The sequence below is a fragment of the Euphorbia lathyris genome, chromosome 6 (assembly GCF_963576675.1).
Source record: "Euphorbia lathyris chromosome 6, ddEupLath1.1, whole genome shotgun sequence".
Lineage (NCBI taxonomy): Eukaryota > Viridiplantae > Streptophyta > Magnoliopsida > Malpighiales > Euphorbiaceae > Euphorbia > Euphorbia lathyris.
Window position 1 is genome coordinate 25,137,771 of NC_088915.1, and position 18,067 is coordinate 25,155,837.

The following is an 18,067-nucleotide window of genomic DNA, read 5'->3' on the forward strand; positions in this document are numbered from 1 at the left end:
AATTTGAGTTGGTATTACAATTACAATTTCTGATATGTTACTCTGGTTTGGCATTATGACAGTAAATTATCTATATATAATTAAATAATGTCAATAATGCTTAAGATAAGTACAATTAACATATAATTTCTCTTTAAAAAATATATAATTTCTATTTGAAAAACATATAATTTAATTTGTAATTCGATCAATTAACTAATCGATAAACCTACAATATGTGTAACTTCTTCAGTTTTTTTTTACAGTCCCTTGCTTATCTATGGTTATCTTTGTTTTTCTTTATAGTCCTTTGCTTGTCTATGGCTATCTCATTTAAATCATAATACTTAGTTTGAGACATTAATTAATGAGGCATTTTGAGAACTTTATGAAATAAATAATTTTGTTATTTGCATCTTGTCATGCAAATTGACCTGATCCTTCTTCATAAAATGCAGGTTGGGCTCATATTATTATGGATGGGTGAGGGTGATTCCATGATTTTTTTTTGTCTCATATTATTTTGGATTATATTGAGAGGACCTTTTCATCAGACTGAAGATAAACCTCAAGAATCAAGTGCTTGTATTTCAGGACTAAGGGAATGATGCTCTTGGAAAGAGCTTTAGGAAACCACTAATATTGAGTTCAAAAGCCAATTAAGAGGGATGATAATGGCGATGGGGACTGCGATGTCGCTTGTTAATTATAATGTACTATTTTCATTTTATTAGTATCTCAATGCTTTGGACGACATAATTTCTTGTTATGTTGCTTGCTTGTTGTAATGGATATAACTTATAACTTATTATAGCATTATAGTTAAGTATTTGGATTTATATTTAATCTCATAGCTTAATTTATGTAGCAAGAATTACTTATAATTTTTTTTATTAAATTGTCTATCTTCAATAAAATACATGCATATAATAGAGAAGGAAGACCTCTATTAAATAGAATATATAGAACTAAAATTTGTAATTAAATAAAATATTATAGTGGCAAAAAAATTTGTGGCGAAAGCCTTATATGGAAAAAAACTCAAGACAACAACCATGATATTATAGGTCGTAATGACAAATTATTGATTATAGTGGGAACAAATACTGCAACAAAAGGTACTCTAGTGTGGCGTAATTGTTCCCACAAATACATACTTCTGTGGCGTGCAACTATGCCACAAAATACATGCTTCTGTGGCATACAACTACGCCACAAAATACATGCTTTTGTGGCGTGATATTCTGCCACAATACTTCTATATTTGTGGTGATTTTTTTTGCAACCAAATAATTTGTGTAGTGGCGCCAAAATTTTGCCACTATAGACTATCATTCATGGCGTATTTTATTTCCTCACTATATAATATCGAATTGTGGCAATCAATTTTATTGGCCACTAAAAGCTTTAGTGTCGCGTTCCTAGTGGCTAAATTTATATCCGCCACAGAAGATATTAGTGGCGAATTTCTAGCCTTTTGTGGCAAATAATTTCTCCACAAAAAAATGTTTTTCTTGTAGTGATTAAAAGTTTTGAATTTACTCTAGTGCAAGTTGGAGATTATTGGAGTATGGTATGTCCTAGTCCCGAGATATTATATCTAGACAGTGCCCTTAAATAGCCTAAAGTTCCGCAAAATAATTGTTCAAGATTATTTAAAATATTTAAGATATAGGTCTGACAGGCTGTTTTGACAGACATGAATAATCTGCCGCAAAATCAGACAGCCCATGTTGTATCATTTTCTTCAGAATTATGATTGTTCTACATCACAATTTAATTGCTTCATCATGAAAGGTCTTTAATAATTTGGTGAAGAGTGATTACAAAAGTTTGGGCCAATGTCTATTAGGGTTTAGTGTCCCATAGACAATTGTTGTAGGATATAAACCAGTTGTAAATAAATCGTTCATTATCGTTTGTTTTATGATATATAATATGTTTAACTATATAAAGACATTAATCTTTTATCATAACTAATTAAGTTAAATAAAAGAAATCTCAAGTTTATTTAAGTGATCATAAAGTGTTCATACAAGCATAAAGTGAGACTAAACTTTATAATAAACCAATAAACTTAAAACAACCCCAAGTCAAGTAATATGTTTATAGGATTAACATAGTGCTTTTGAGACTTGCACATAATAGTGTCTTCTGTTGTGAACAGAGAGCTAGTCTCACAAGCTTTAGATATGGAGATATCTAGACAGTTACATGGATCCGATGAAGGAGTTCATTGGGGTTGGGGACCCGACCTGAGATAACAAGATGGATGGATTTATCTAATGTCACCTGTTTCATCTCAAATGGTATTAGTATGTATAAGTAATCCTCAGACTCAAATAAACATTAATTAGTGATTCTGGATTATGGGGTGTGGTACTTTGACTCTGTCCGAACACGATCCACTACAGAGGGAACTCTAGGGTGTGTGAGGGCAGGTGTTGGGTATCGCATAAAGTAATTATAGGATAGTTAATGTTAGATTGAGCATTTGTCAGTCCTGAAAGATAGGAGATATATCCATGGCCTCTTATGAAAGAATTAACTGAAACCCTTGCAATGTGATATGGTTAAGATAAGAAATGGAGATTTCACTTAACCTATCTATTCAGAGTTAATTATACATGGACAAGTAAAATAGACGTCTCATTATATGTAACTTGACATATTCCATAATTACAGATTCATCTAATGATATAGCTGATGAAGGATCAAATTATACTGGACCTAATACGAAACGGTAAACGTCAGAATCAACCTGACTTCTTATCGCTCTAGGGGAATGTGATGATTTTGCCAATAACAGTCTGCGCACTCATTCCGTTACATGTTTAGTTAAAATTAATTTGGCTAAATTAATTCCAATAAACATATACGACTAGTAGCGGTGAGAACCTAATGGGTCATGTATAGAATTAAGACTGAATGGTAATGTCGCACCCGACCCTAAACGACATGGGGTATGAAGGAAAGACACGATAACGAACGCCGAACAGTCTGGAAGAGGAACCTATTTTCTATTAAATAAAAATTTATTTATTTATTTGAAAATAGGTTCGTCTTTTAGACTGTTAGGCATTCGTTATCATGTCTTCTCTTCATACCTGATGTCATTTAAGGTCGAGTGTGACAATTTGGTATCAGAGCCTAGGTTAAATTCTTCGGACCTAAGGTTGATAGTAATTAAGGGATATGAATATTTGGTGATAGCTAAGAAATAATTGATAGTAATTGAGGAATATGAATATTTGGAGGAATATGAATATTTGGTGATTGCTAAGAAATAATTGATAGTAATTGAGAAATATGGATATTTAGTGATAATTAATAAATAATTTGGAATTTCTTGAGGATTTAGTAACTAATTAGTGAGTTGTAAAAATGAGATTTGATGGTTAATAATATTTGGGTGATTGCAAATTAGTAAGTTATCATATATTTGGTGATATCGAATTGAAATTGATATTTTAGAGTTTAGTAGTTATCTTACAAACATATATATATCTTAAGTTGGTCTTCTTAGGAATATAGGAAATTGAGGATATGGTAAAATGATAAATTGAAGATAATAGATATGGGATTGAGAAAGATAAAATATGGAGATTTCAGTTAATGGTTTTGGAGGTTGATTAATAATTGAGAGATTATAACATGAATTTAGTGTATTATAGAATCTTAAGTTGAATAAATGAGATCTGAAATTTAAATTACTGTTTTATTGGTGAACTTCATTAGGTTGATGTTTAGAATTAATAAGAGTTATATATATAAATGATGTTTAGAGAAATACTGATGTTGGTGATCAATGATAAATAAAGTGGGAGAAAATCTAAGATTTCATGATTTGATGATTAATACATGAAAATAAACATTGTTTGAGGAAATAATTAGGATATGAATGTTGAGGATAAAACTTTTTGATCTTAAGCACAGTTGAGGATACATATATTGACATTTAAATTTGTATAGTACTTTATAGTCAAGTTATTTTTAGTTGAAGTTTGGAGGATCATAATGTAAGTTTATATAAGGATCAAATTAAGAGTTTATAGATCCAATAAGGAAATTGGATGATATTATAAATTTTATTGACTTCTATATATGTAAAGATATCATTTGGAGTTTGGAGAAGATAAAAAAAAGAACATTGATTATCGTAATTTAGGTACTCTATATTCCTTTACTATATGGTTTGGAGAACTGTTGACTTTTTTCAAAGAACTGGACCGAACTGTACTGTCGACTTTTTGTCAAAGAACTAGACCGAAATTATCCAGAACTGAATTGATAATTGAATTGGATTGGATTGAAAGAACTGAAAATTTATCATATTAAATTTATATTTTATATATGAAATTTTATTTTTTCCTATTTAGTGAGGTGTTGTATTTCCTATTTTTATTTAAAGTAAGTTGTATTTTCTAGTCTTATTTAAGGTAGGTTAGAATTATGAGGGTGATTGAAAGTAGGTTATATTTCCTATTTTTATTTAAGGTATGTTAGAATTATTAGGGCGATGATTTGTTAGACCAACTATGTTTTCCTTATCCCGTTTCCTATTTAAGATAATCAATTTGTACTAATTGATTATGCAATTGGTTAATGAAATCTTTCTTTCTTTCTTCTATATTATTCTCTCTATTTTCTCTGTTCTCATTCTTTTTTCTTCCCATTCTAAAATTATAGTTCATCAGAATCCTAGTCCTGGCATCATCTCCTTAATTTCCTCTCTAAAGTGAAATCTAATTGTTTGCAATTTCAGTTTCAGATATTGTTTCTCGTACTATTTCTTTTGGTTGTTGGTTAAATCTTAAAATTTGTGTACATATGACATTCAAAAGAGATCAATTAATTTGGTGTTTAGATTTAGTCAAATTTTGATTTCTGTAATTGAATTTTAACTCGTTAGAATCTGGTCAAGTTTTTTTTATAACATGTTAACTAAATGATTGTTATTTCACTTTGTAGAAATTAGTTCAGATCCTCAAGTTGTAGTATCTTTTGTATCCATATTATATTTCAATTAGATTAGTTCTTTTTAATGTAAATCAACATTTGGATGAAGCAAATGGTTTTAAAGCTCAAGTCAACTGATTTTAGACTTTGTTCTTTCGCAATTCGGTTCACCAATTACTTTATTTAGGTTGAAATTAATATTTGGTATTATAAACACATGTTATTTATTTTGATTAAGAATTTTATATATTTATTATCTTGTAAATTATATTTTTAATTTATTTTTGGTAGAAGTATAGGTATTTTATTATTTGACTCGTCAAATAACTGTATTGGATTGGATCGGAACCGAATCCCCGAATCTCCGAATTGGATCGGACCGAAAATTTCAATCCAATCCTAGAGATTCATTTTTAGGAATCTCCGAAGTTCAATCAAATCCTGGAGATTCTTGAATCCCTGAACTCTGTCCAGCCCTACAAGGTAGAACCCATACCCAATATACATAATCTCCACTCTACCCATAGGCTTCCAGATTTCCAAGGCATGACGCTGCAGAGCAATAAACCCGACATTTTTTCCCAGAAGCTTAACCATTAGTGCATTCTTCTAAGGTTTCCCCACTTTGCCATCAACTCTGGCACCATGGTAAATTTAGGTTTCAAAGGGTTATCGAGTGACACTGATACTAAACCTTTTGATTTTAAATCAATTGGCTGACGATTTGGCATCATCGGTTTGTCTCCCACAACCGAGTCTCTATACGATTTAGGTTCTGCGTTGTCCATGTCTTTCGGAGATCCTCTGCCTTCCAGCGGAATCCCCTCCTCAATCACAGGTTTTCGAAGGTTAAGTGTGGCGCAAGGTTTCGAAGAGCAGCGACACAAGGTTTTCTTTTTAAATATTTGTTTATTGAATTGTATAATTTGACAATATTATTTCTACGATTTATATAGTCTAAATTGCATTTTTTTAAAAGATCAATTAATTAGTAGGATTAAGAAATTTTAAAATATTAAAATTATAAAAAAATGGTAATATAAGAAATTATATTGAATTTTAAAAACCAAAGACTAAGAAATTTTATCTTAAAGGTAGAAACTATGACTATTTTGTTTTTGACAAAGTAATAACTATTTTATTTTTTCCATCAATAGATAATGATTTTTTTTTTCACCATTAGATTAATTTTTTATCCCATCATCCACCAAAATTTATTTCAATTCCAAATCATACATTTTTAGAATATTACAACCACACCATTAACACATCCGGTGTATCCAATGGGTTATACTTGGTTACTTATTGTTTTATTATTAAATTTATTGTTTAAATTTAATATATTAATTGTCCTTCAATTTCTTTTTGTTTCTTTTTTTTCTTATTTTTTTTTATTTTCGTTGTTTCAGTTTTTAAAAATCAATATAATTTCTTATGTTACCACTTTTCATAATTTTAATATTTTAAAATTTCTTATCTTCAACTTTTTAAAATTGAATGTAATTTCTTATATTACCATTTTTCATAATTTTGATATTTTTAAATTGGTGCAAGCTATGTTACTTTGTTTTTAACAAACCATTATTATTTTTTTCATCATTGGATATAAAATAATGAAAAAAATAAAATAATAGTTGTTAAAAATAAAGTAACATAGCTTGCACCAATTTAAAAATATCAAAATTATGAAAAATGGTGATATAAGAAATTAAATTAAATTTTAAAAACTGAAGATAAGAAATTTTAAAATATTAAAATTATGAAAAGTGGTCACATAAGAAATTATATTGATTTTTAAAAACTGAAAGGACGAAAATAATAAAAAAAAGAGAAGAAAGAAACTGAGGGACAATTAATATATTAAATATAAACAATAAATTTAATAATGAAACAGTAAGTAACCAAGTATAACCCATTGGATACACTGGATATGTAAATGGTGTGGTTGTAATATTCTAAAAATTTATGATTTGGAATTGAAATAAATTTTTGGCGTTTACACTTTTTACCGAACCCATTCTTTTTGTGTGCAGATCTGACAGTACAAATGAAGCTGTAATTTTGTGGTCCAGCTTTCAAATATTCCAATATTGCATCACCAAAGTCAAACACTCAACCCATTTGCTTTTTTACTATCTATGTGCTTATCCTCATACATAACATAAGAATCAGTTACTAATTATAGCTACTCCCTAATTGTTATTTTTTATATTTTACCTTTTTCAGAGAATTTTTAATTTTTTACTTAATCTATTTTATTAATTTAGAATATTAATTTAACCAATATTTTTGTAAAAATAGTTAATTTTTTCTTTTTAAAAGTTTTGCATAATGCAATTCCATTGAACAAAGGAACCTCAACCTACCCCATTTCAATGTGATTGTAACTCATGCATTAGTGTTGCTATGATCGCACCCACTAAAAATAATTAATTGAATCAACAGAGGAGAATTAATTTTTTGGTAGGAAAAAGTTTAGGTAAGGGTAAGGGTAGGTCTACCCACTCCCAAGGTCAGGGCAAGCCACAGACTTCGATGAGGATTTACAGTGGAATTTACAGATCATCTACCAATGAGGGTTAAATTTTGACGGAGTGGGGAATTGAACTTCAAACCTTTCAAACAAAGGTTCAACGCCTTACCACTCGGACCAAATGAATATACCATATTGACCCAAATGCATCACCAACTGTTATTGACCCAAATGCATCACTATTATGCTTGATTGCATTTTCATAGAATTTTACAATTGAAAATCAATTGTTTCTCCGTTTCTACAACAAATATAAACATTTTGAATAAGTCAGTATTCAAATAATACTTTAAGCCTATTTGAAACTCGTAAGACACATTATAAGGGATACTCTCTCAATTATTATTATTTTTGTATATCAAACTTGAGATTCTTTACCACTCAAACCAACTTTAAATTGTATTTCGACATCAGTTAACCGCGTCAGCTATGTCTCTGTCTGAAACAGAAATTATAGTGGTGAAGTTTCCTATGAATATGATGATTTTGGAGTACAGATTAATTAGTATATGGTTTAATTGCTCAGAAAAACCATACACACATTGAAATTTAGAATCCTAATATCTCAAAATATAGGCAGATAGATACACATTAGTTCAAAAATGGGTTAACCTGTTGAAATATTCAGCAGCATATATAGAATACAGAAACATAGCATAATCTGGTATAGGATTCAAAAAGATTTGAACTTTGATAAATATTTGATTCAATTTTGTTAAGCTATAACAAGGGAAACTACCATTGCTATCTGTATGCTTGTTTTCTTCCTGTGTATACCAAGCCAGCATTTCTAATATCCACTGCTGGCCTAAAACAAAAATAATAACCAAAACAAAAAATAAATGATCATTTCTTACGGAGTTAGCAAATCATCATTCAAATTCGCTTTTGGTTCATATATTATCTTCTTCAATATGTCTTTGAGCTTGTTTCCCTCAACTATGGATTCAAGAATTTTATCCTTTTTATCATCAGATATTTTGGATGACAACTCTTTATGATTGCGAGTCCTTTCCGGTGAATAAAATACTAAATCAGACAACCGCTCCTTCCTTGCTTGTGTGCGGTACTTTTCTTCCTCGCTTGTTCCACAGGTGATCAGATGATAGATGTAAACTACTTTGGTCTGTCCAAGCCTATATGCGCGGCTTATAGCTTGCCTTTCCACCTGTGGATTCCACACAACATCAACCAAAACAACCCTTGATGCACCAACAAGACTTATCCCTTCAGAACAAGCCTTTGTTGATGCTAGCATCACTTTTGCTTCACTTTTCGCATTGTTAAAAATTTTGATCTTTGATTGCCGATCAACTGCTGTAGTTTTCCCGTGCATATGAATGATTTCCCTGTTTTCACTCCAATTGAACCGTTGAATAAGCTGATCACGTATAAATTCCAATGGATCAATGTATTGGCTAAAGACCAAAACCTTTTCATTCAACCGTTCACTAATTCGAATCAGTTCCATGAGAAACTTTGTTTTCACCCCTGCATCTGCATCCAATCTTCGCCTTTCCAATATTCCACTTTCAGCAGGGTTTTCTTTGTCAACTAAATATTCAGGCAGCAAAGCAGGATGCAAAGAAACAAGAGAGGTTAAGTATTCCAATTCAAAATTCGTCTTGTTCTCTACAACTCTACCAAGGAGTCCCTTCTGAAATTCGTCTGGTTGCAGAACAATCACCGCATCTCTCAAGCCAGGAAGTTTCTGCTGTAGAATATTACCCGCATGTACATGTACAAATGGGCGAATCATATCCCTTAGTGCCGCCAACCTCTTAGCTTCCTGTCCAGCATTTGTATCTTCTTTCCCAATAGGACCAACTAGCGACTTCCACAGCTTTTTCTCATAATGCTTAAGCCCTCTGTCAGCAACACATTCATTGAAATTACTGGAGAACAAATCGGAAATCTGAAGCCTCACCAAGCATATTGTATTAAAAAGCTCATCAAAGGTATTCTGGAACGGAGTTCCTGAGAGAATAACGCGCTTTTTGGTTTGGAGTCTTGACAAAGCCTTAAAGATTTGACTCTGATCATTGCGGGGTGTGTGTCCTTCGTCAAGGAATAAAAGACTAGGAACCTCGAGCAGAACTTTCTGCACTCTTGCATCTTTAGTCTTCCTTTCAGTGTCTTCTCCAACAAGCTCTTTGAAAAGCTGATAACTGAGGGCAAGCACACTTCTATCCTTTTTCCAGGAATACAATTTCAACATTCGAGTAGTATTTACATTCAGCTGTGTATTTCTAGTAAGCTTCAAAGCTTGTTCATTTTCCTTTCCTGATAACTTTGAATGGTTCAGATTGTGAAAGGGAATGTTAACATTCCATTTCTTGAATTCAGATTCCCAATAAAGGAGCATACCGCAAGGAGCTATGATGACTGGTTTACAAGACGGATACATTTTCATGTACGTCTGCAAGAAGACAATTGCAAGACGCGTTTTTCCTGTCCCAGGTGCATGTGAAATTATGCATCCACCCACTTTATCAGAATCTGTTTCCTCCAACTTGTCCAGTTCAATTCCTCCACCAATGTTCTTCCACAGAAATACAAAACCATCTCGTTGATGCGGGTGCAGGTCCTTTTCGATACCAGGAATGATGTTCCAAACTGTGCCTCGAACATTAGAGTTGAAATCATCACCATACGGTGTATCATTCCCGAAGTCATGCAGATGAAGCTTTCTAGAACCATCAATATGCTCATGATAAGAATCCCGCCTTTCTGATCTTCCAAAAGGATTTTTATTCTACAGTAGATAAAGCAAAGTTTCAGATATCATAAGCCTAATTCTTATAGGTTGCAGCTCAGAGATTATATAACCAAACTGAAAAACACAATATGTTAGTGGAAGATCATTAGACTTACAAAAGGTGCAGTATGATATCTAATCTCTTGTTGTACAAATGGACAGTATTTACAAACAAGACCAATCTCTTCATCAAGAATAAGGGCATGTTTCCCTTGCGAACAATCGTGAGCTACAGTAGATCCAACTTTAGCAGAAGATTCAGCCTCATTTCTAAACTGCAGATTATAACATAAATCAACATTCAGTTTACAAGAGAAAAGTATCCAATAAGGGAACACTTGGACTCATTACTACAAACACTCTAAAACCAAGATTAATTGCAATTTAAAGGGCTAACATTAGCTGCAAATGTTTAAGGTGCTAATCACAAGCATGCATAACAATAATATTCAGAAGAAACAATAACAAAGGCTAAACAGAAAAGATACCATTGCATTATAAGTGGCATCATCATGTGCACAAAGAGCAAGATCCATTTCAGCCCAAAGTCTATCCATTTCTTTCTCCTCTTCAGATTTTTCTACTTGAATTGGTTCTTCGGTCCCAAATGTGAATTTCAGTGGACCTTTTGGTGGCTCAGGCTGAGGAATTATGACTTCTTCTTCTCCGTCCTCGAAGAACATAGAATTCCCCAGAATTTCAGCAACATCCACAATTTTATTCCGAGATTTTGATTGATACAATGGTTTTTTCTTTTTGGACATAAGCCCAACCTCTATAACATCACATTCAGAATCATCTGAATCAAATGAAGCTTCTAATCTCTTTGTCGTTGTCAATGGTGGTTCAATTTTTTCCCTTTTTCCTCTTTCACCAAGTTTTTTGCTGGGAACCTCCCTTTTTTCCGCCTCATCCCCGCTGCTGATCTCCACAATACTACTTGCCCCATCAGTACTAACAGAAGCCTCCAAATTTTCTTCTGCCTTAAAATTTTCTTCTGCCTCAAAATGTTCTTGTGTCTCAAAATGTTCTTCTGCCTCAAAGTGTCCTTCTGTCTCAAAATGTTCTTCTGCCTCAAAGTGTTCTTCTGTCTCAAAATGTTCTTCTCTATAATCCTCATCCTCATGATCATCTTCACTCTCTCCGGAGGAAGAAATCTCAAAATCATCACCTGAAATCTCTCTTACTTCATTATTATCACTCTCTCCATCACTAGAAAACTCCACATCACCATCTGAAATCTCTATAACCTCGTCCTGATCAACAAATTCACCATCAAAAGTCCCTGAATTTTCATATTTTGTGCCGCCAGAACTTTCTTCCACTTCCACTTTCATTTTGACACTACCAATCTTGTTAATATGATTATCCCCAAAATCATCACATTCAAAATTAGAAGAGCCCAAATCTAACACCGGTGGATGATCAGCAACACCCAAATTAGAATCTTTAGCACTATCATCATCAAACCCAAAATCCTTACTCACATTATGATTTTGAGTACGCCCATTACTTCTCCTTCCTTTTCCTTTTGCCTTGACTTGTTTAATCCCGCTAAAACTCATAGACTCGGAAGAATGTTTCCCTACACCATTATTACAACTGGAATTGCTAGAAATTTTAAGACCTCTGGACCTCTTAGAACTAGAATAGCTCTCATCTTCACAGTTCTTTCTCTTTATTTCTTCATGCAATTTTCTGTACCTCAAGGCCTCCTTCTCTCGCGTCCTTGACGCTACTGGTAAATTCATGTTCCTTCAAAATAAAAAAATAAAAAAATAAAAATCGAACCTTGAAACAAGAAAACTAATAACAGCAAAGAAAATGCAGGAAAGAATGAGAAGAAAAGAAAGCATATTTAATCAGAAAAAAGGCGGCAATGCAAAATCAATTATAATATGCTCACTTTGAAATCCGGGAAGCCAGGGAAAGAATCTTTGTCACGAAATGGAGAGTGCGAAGAAAACACGTTAAACGCAAGCTCAGAAAGATGAGAATTCCAGAAAGGAAGACAAAAGGGCGAAGAGAGTGAAATTAGGTGGGTATTGGAGGTTTCATAAAAGGTTAAGTGAAAGAGGGGTTTTATTGATTTTGTTGGTGTTTCTTTTTTATGATCCTTTTGTTTTGTTGGTGTTTACTTTATTAATATAATTTTTTTTTATTTACTTTTTTTTTATAAAAGTTTATTTTAATACCTATTTTCATATATATAATTTATTTCTACTTTTCTATAAATAAATTATTTTTATTTTTATATTTATATATTTTATTGTTTTTTATAAATATAATTTTGATCAAATTTTACTATTTTTTTTACTTTCCTTTGATTTTTATACTTATTTAATTTACATTTTTATTTCTAAATTAATTTCACTTTTCATCCTTATATTTATTTTTTGTTCTAGACTAAAATTTTTTGTTTTCTTTCTAAAATATAATTTTTTATGTATCTTATTTGATTAATTTGATTTCATCATCTCTTTCGTCGTAATTTGATTTTTGATGGTTGGAATATTTGATTTTAATTTCTATATTTATATGTGAATAATTTATTGATGCAGAATATGTATGTATAAAAAATTGTTGTTCAAAACAATCCACAAGTGAGTTTGTTATCTCATTTGAAACAAACAGCACCAAGAGAATCAGATGTGTTGGTTCCTTGTAAGGTTAGATTAGTTCTAAATGAGTGAATGAAACTATTGGTTAATTTTAACCTTTTATAAATTTTTCTCACTTAAAGTTCAATAGCACAACACAGAAGCAATATTTCAGAATCTGAGGCAAGTTCCGTTTACTGAGTTAATCAGTCAACGGAGCTTGATTCTACTTCTGACTTTTGCTTGCGGAAGAAAGCTCACTCAGAGGAGCTTCTGTATAGACTTAAGGTTAACAATCTATTAATGCACAATAGTCGGAGCTTATATATGAGATTACCAGTTTAGAGCATGCAATATTAAAAGTAAAGGTAGAGTTAGAAGAGAGTTACTCAGCGATTTATACTGGTTCGGCCTCCTGCTTACATCTAGTCATCAGAATACCTTCTTCTAAGTTTTAATCTATACTGAACTATTTACCAGTAGAGCACAAACCTTTACAATAGATACAGAGGTTCTGTAAAGTACATTTCTTTACAATCCGCTCTCAGTTATATATCTCTCTAGATGTTTACTTATGATCGAAGCAAACTGAAGAGCTTCATATCTTTTTATAATTGACGATTGGTTCTAATCTAGAACATAGATAAAGTACTATACCTATATTAAATTACACAAGTATGAACTATGAATGTGTATTTCACTTTTTCTTTTTTTCACTTGAATGTTTGAATCTCTTTTTGCATTGATGATCAAGTGTAGGAAAATAGCTCTTGGCTTGGCTTTTATAGTAAAAGCTTGAGGCAGAGACTTTTGAATTTCGAATTGCCTGTTGGAGGGAAATCTCCATTCTGCTTCTACCTTTTGTCTATGCTTTTGACTTTTATGCCAATATGCCCAAATGAAGAAAGAGTCGTTGATGAAATCAGTCTTCTGTTTGATGTTGAGTAGCGCGTCAACGACAACTTCTGACTTTCTAGCGTGGCAGACCCCGTCTGCTTTCTTTCCTAAAATGGTGGTGTGTGAGAGATGTTTGGTTGAAAGTTGTTTCTAGCTTCTGTCTTCTTACCAAATCTGGAAGTGCTTTGATGTTGACTCTTTGATTCTCTTGGGCCTTATCTTCTGGCTTCTGGTTCTGAACCAGAAATAGTGCTATTGGGCCTTTGTCAATTTTTAGGGCCTTATAAGTGTTATTTATATTTTGAGATTATATCTGAACAGTCAGTAAACTCATTAGTACAAAATAAAACTTAATTTAATTATTCAAATTAAATATTATGGGAATCTAATTCCTTAAATGTGATTTTTATCATAGTTAAAAACTTAGTGGAAATTTTGTTTCAACAATCTCCCCATTTTTTATGTTGATAAAAAAATTCAGAGAAGGAATTGATTTAACTTATTCCCCCATAATATGTGATTTTCTTTGTTTCTGGATACTCCCCCATAAGGATTGAGGTTCTGAATTTTTGCTAGGCCTAAGAATTACTCAGAAGAGTTGGTTAGTTCAGCAGTAGAAATTGTTCAGAGCTTTTAAAGCATAAATATAAGTATCAGAGGTAATATACATCAGAAGCATAGGTATTGAATGTGATAAGCAATGCTAGATGTAAGTTCATGTTTTGAATGGTCTGATTTATACTTAATGGTTTTATCGTTAAGGCATAAGAGATATCAGAGGCAATTAAAACATTAGTAGTTCAGAGTTAAAACATTTATATAGAACTATTAAAGGCAATTATCATTCAATAGACAGATGTAACTCAAAGGCATTAGCTTGAATAATAGATAATTGAAAAGAGATGTTATATATATAACTCAGAAGCAAACATCTATATATAATATAAAACAGTAACGATGGAACTGAGGTGTCACTTCCTCCTTTTTTAGTGATAAAAAATTTAATATATTAATTTTAATTTTATTATATATATTTATCTATAAAAAGATTATTTTATCCATACTATATCTAAGAGTTCTACAGAATTTAAATTAATCCCTAAAATCTCTCTAATTCTCTACACATCTATATATAATATAAAACAGTAACGATGGAACTGAGGTGTCACTCCCTCCTTTTTTAGTGATAAAAAATTTAATATATTAATTTTAATTTTATTATATATATTTATCTATAAAAAGATTATTTTATCCATACTATATCTAAGAGTTCTACAAAATTTAAATTAATCCCTAAAATCTCTCTAATTCTCTACACATCTATATATAATATAAAACCGTAACGATGGAACTGAGGTGTCACTTCCTCCTTTTTTAGTGATAAAAAATTTAATATATTAATTTTAATTTTATTATATATATTTATCTATAAAAAGATTATTTTATCCGTACTATATCTAAGAGTTCTACAGAATTTAAATTAATCCCTAAAATCTCTCTAATTCTCTACACATCTATATATAATATAAAACAGTAACGATGGAACTGAGGTGTCACTTCCTCCTTTTTTAGTGATAAAAAATTTAATATATTAATTTTAATTTTATTATATATATTTATCTATAAAAAGATTATTTTATCCGTACTATATCTAAGAGTTCTACAGAATTTAAATTAATCCCTAAAATCTCTCTAATTCTCTACACATCTATATATAATATAAAACAGTAACGATGGAACTGAGGTGTCACTTCCTCCTTTTTTAGTGATAAAAAATTTAATATATTAATTTTAATTTTATTATGTATATTTATCTATAAAAAGATTATTTTATCCCATATATTTAAGAGTACTACAAAATTTAAATTAATCCCGAAAATCTCTCTAATTTTCTATATATCTATATATAATATAAAACAGTAACGATGGAACTGAGGTGTCACTTCCTCATTTTTTACTGATAAAAAATATAATATAATATATAATATATTAGTTTTTATTTTATTATTATATTTATCTATAAAAATATTATTTAAAGTAAATGTGAAAATCAAATAATAATATTTAATTTATATAACACATTTATGTCATTAATTATAATTATTAAATTGTATTTTTATTAATATTTATATATTAAGCCGTGCATCGCACGGCCCAAAAACTAGTTTAACATAAATACAATATCCAGCAAAAGATAAAGCTAAAAATCTTATGAGCTTTACATTTAACCTAGATCCTACTTAGACTTAATGCTTAATGTTGAATTGTAGTTTAGTTTTGGGATGTTGAGGATGTTTGCTGGCTTCTCCTTCTGAATTTTTCTTCTCTGCACTTATGTTCCCCTTTTTGTCAGCATCAGTTAGAAGGGAAGGGCCAAAGGCAGATCTCTGAGAGAGCTGAGTGGTATGCTGAGTTAGATGCTCAGAGCTCTAAATCAGGTTGTTGTTGATATTTTTCACTTCGGCTTGACCATTAGGTGAAACAGAGCCATTTCTGCTTATTTCAATCAGTATCACTTGCAAAGCCCTGTCGTTCCAATAGGTAGTACCAACAATGGATGCAGTATATTTGAAATGGACATGCAGAAAGGTGTGGTCAAGGTTGTGGTTCTGGGTGCCAAAAGTTTGGATAGTTTTGTTTAGAGTATGGAATTGAGATTGAATATCAGAGATCTTGCTGTCTATAGACTCTATTGATTTTTTGTTTAAGTCCAGACAGCGGAGAGTTTCAATAAGTGACTCAGCAGGGGAATCATCAGAGATGAGGTCAACAAGATTTTTCTATCTCAGCAAGCTCAAGGTCAACCTTCCAAAACTCAGGTGAGAGACGTGTGGAAACTTCCTTTGATGTGGCAGATCCATTAGAGATGTATTTGATTGTTGTTTTAAGCATTACATATGTTGAATCATGCTTAGCTGAGTGGTTGGCATCCTATCAGCATAGGTGTGAATGCCCTATTGAGAAACTAGTGTAGCTACAGTATGAAGCAAGCTTTTGATGCTAGCAAGTTCATTCAGTAGGACTATAGTTTCCGCCATAGTAGGGGCAGACAAAAATGAAGGCATTGAAGGAGCAATAGAGGCAGAGGCCATATCAGTTATTTTAGTAGCAGCCATTTCTAGAGTTTTGAGGGCTTCTGCTTGGAAGGGAGTTGTGGATGAGGAAGCAAGATGTCTTTGAGTTTCTAATTTAATTTAGCTATGTTCTTTGTGAAAGCATCAAAGACTTGAGCAAGCCCAATGATGTCTTCAGAAGTGATAACGCCATTTTATTGAGCTCGAGCTTATGGGAATTTCAAAGCATCCAGGTATGATGCCTCAGAAGTACTAAGGTTTCTTTCAGCAGGTATGAGCTTTTCCCCTATATTTCTCATTATATCTTTCTGGAGAGATATCATTACCCTAAAAGTTTGGCCCGTTAGTAGCACGTCGGAGGTAGAAGCGTCTGGGTAATTTGGATTGATCAGAATTGGAAGTGGTTTTCTTTACAACTGGAGAGTTGGATTTAGTCGGAGGAGGAGTTGGAGAGACCTGAGAAGATGGTGTTTTAGGCTCAGCAGCCTTTTGTCCAAAGGCTTGCTCAGTTGGAGCAGAGGCCATATCAACTTGATTAGAGGCATGATCTTTACTGGGATGATCATAGGCCGGAGTTTCTGCTTATTGGTCAGAGGCATGATCAGAAGATGGATGATCAAAGGCCATAACTTCCTTGTGTGGCTCTTCAGTTTGGATTAAGGAGTTTGACTTTTAGTAGCTGGAGATTTAATTGGGGAAGATTTAGGGTTCTCAACATTGGATTTTTCAGTAGGCTCATCAATTAGATTTTCCTTAATAGGAGATAGGGCCCTGGTGGTTTTAAAAAGGCCAAAGGAAAATTTCAATTTTCCTGATGTCTTTTTTACTTGTTTTTTGTGGTGTAGTGGTTTAAGTGGTGAGGCTTCAGCGGTTGGTTCAACAATTTATTGCTGAGAAGGTTTGGGCTCAGAGGCCAGAGTTTGAGTTTACGCTGCCTTATGGATATTATGTAACATCTGTGTCTAAAGTTTTATTTATCGAAATAGATAATGTTAATTATTTATAAATATAAATATATTATTAGGTTTAATTTAATATTGTTAGATGTTAATTAAAAGTTTTGAGTAAGTATTATAAGAATTATAAATTAAGAGTATCTTTTAGACAATAATTACCTTGATATAAGGTATATAATAGTATGTTAATTAAGTTTAAATGGTGTATCCAGAAAAAAAAAAAAAGTTAATAAGTTTACTTGAAATTTAATCATTATATTTAAGTGAAGTTTTCAATCCATTTAAATATTATTAATTAAGTTTAATATTAA

The 18,067-nt window shown here is 31.6% G+C and overlaps 1 protein-coding gene across 1 annotated transcript; it reads right to left on the minus strand.

The window, feature by feature from the left end:
* Positions 1–8,138: 8,138 nt before the first annotated feature.
* Positions 8,139–12,302, minus strand: LOC136233845 (SNF2 domain-containing protein CLASSY 3). Its single transcript, XM_066023540.1, has 4 exons — positions 12,136–12,302; positions 10,718–11,984; positions 10,346–10,504; positions 8,139–10,226 (listed from the first exon to the last, which is right to left on the minus strand). Exons 2-4 carry the CDS (start codon positions 11,978–11,980, stop codon positions 8,325–8,327), a joined length of 3,324 nt encoding a protein of 1,107 aa, XP_065879612.1. The 5' UTR covers positions 11,981–11,984; positions 12,136–12,302; the 3' UTR covers positions 8,139–8,324.
* Positions 12,303–18,067: the final 5,765 nt, after the last annotated feature.

Coding starts and splice junctions, on each gene's coding strand:
- LOC136233845 (XM_066023540.1), bottom strand. CDS start 11,980: ATGAATTTACCAGTAGCGTCAAGGACGCGAGAGAAGGAGGCCTTGAGG. Junction 10,505..10,717: donor ATGCCACTTATAATGCAATG/GTATCTTTTCTG, acceptor TATAATCTGCAG/TTTAGAAATGAGGCTGAATC. Junction 10,227..10,345: donor GATATCATACTGCACCTTTT/GTAAGTCTAATG, acceptor TATCTACTGTAG/AATAAAAATCCTTTTGGAAG.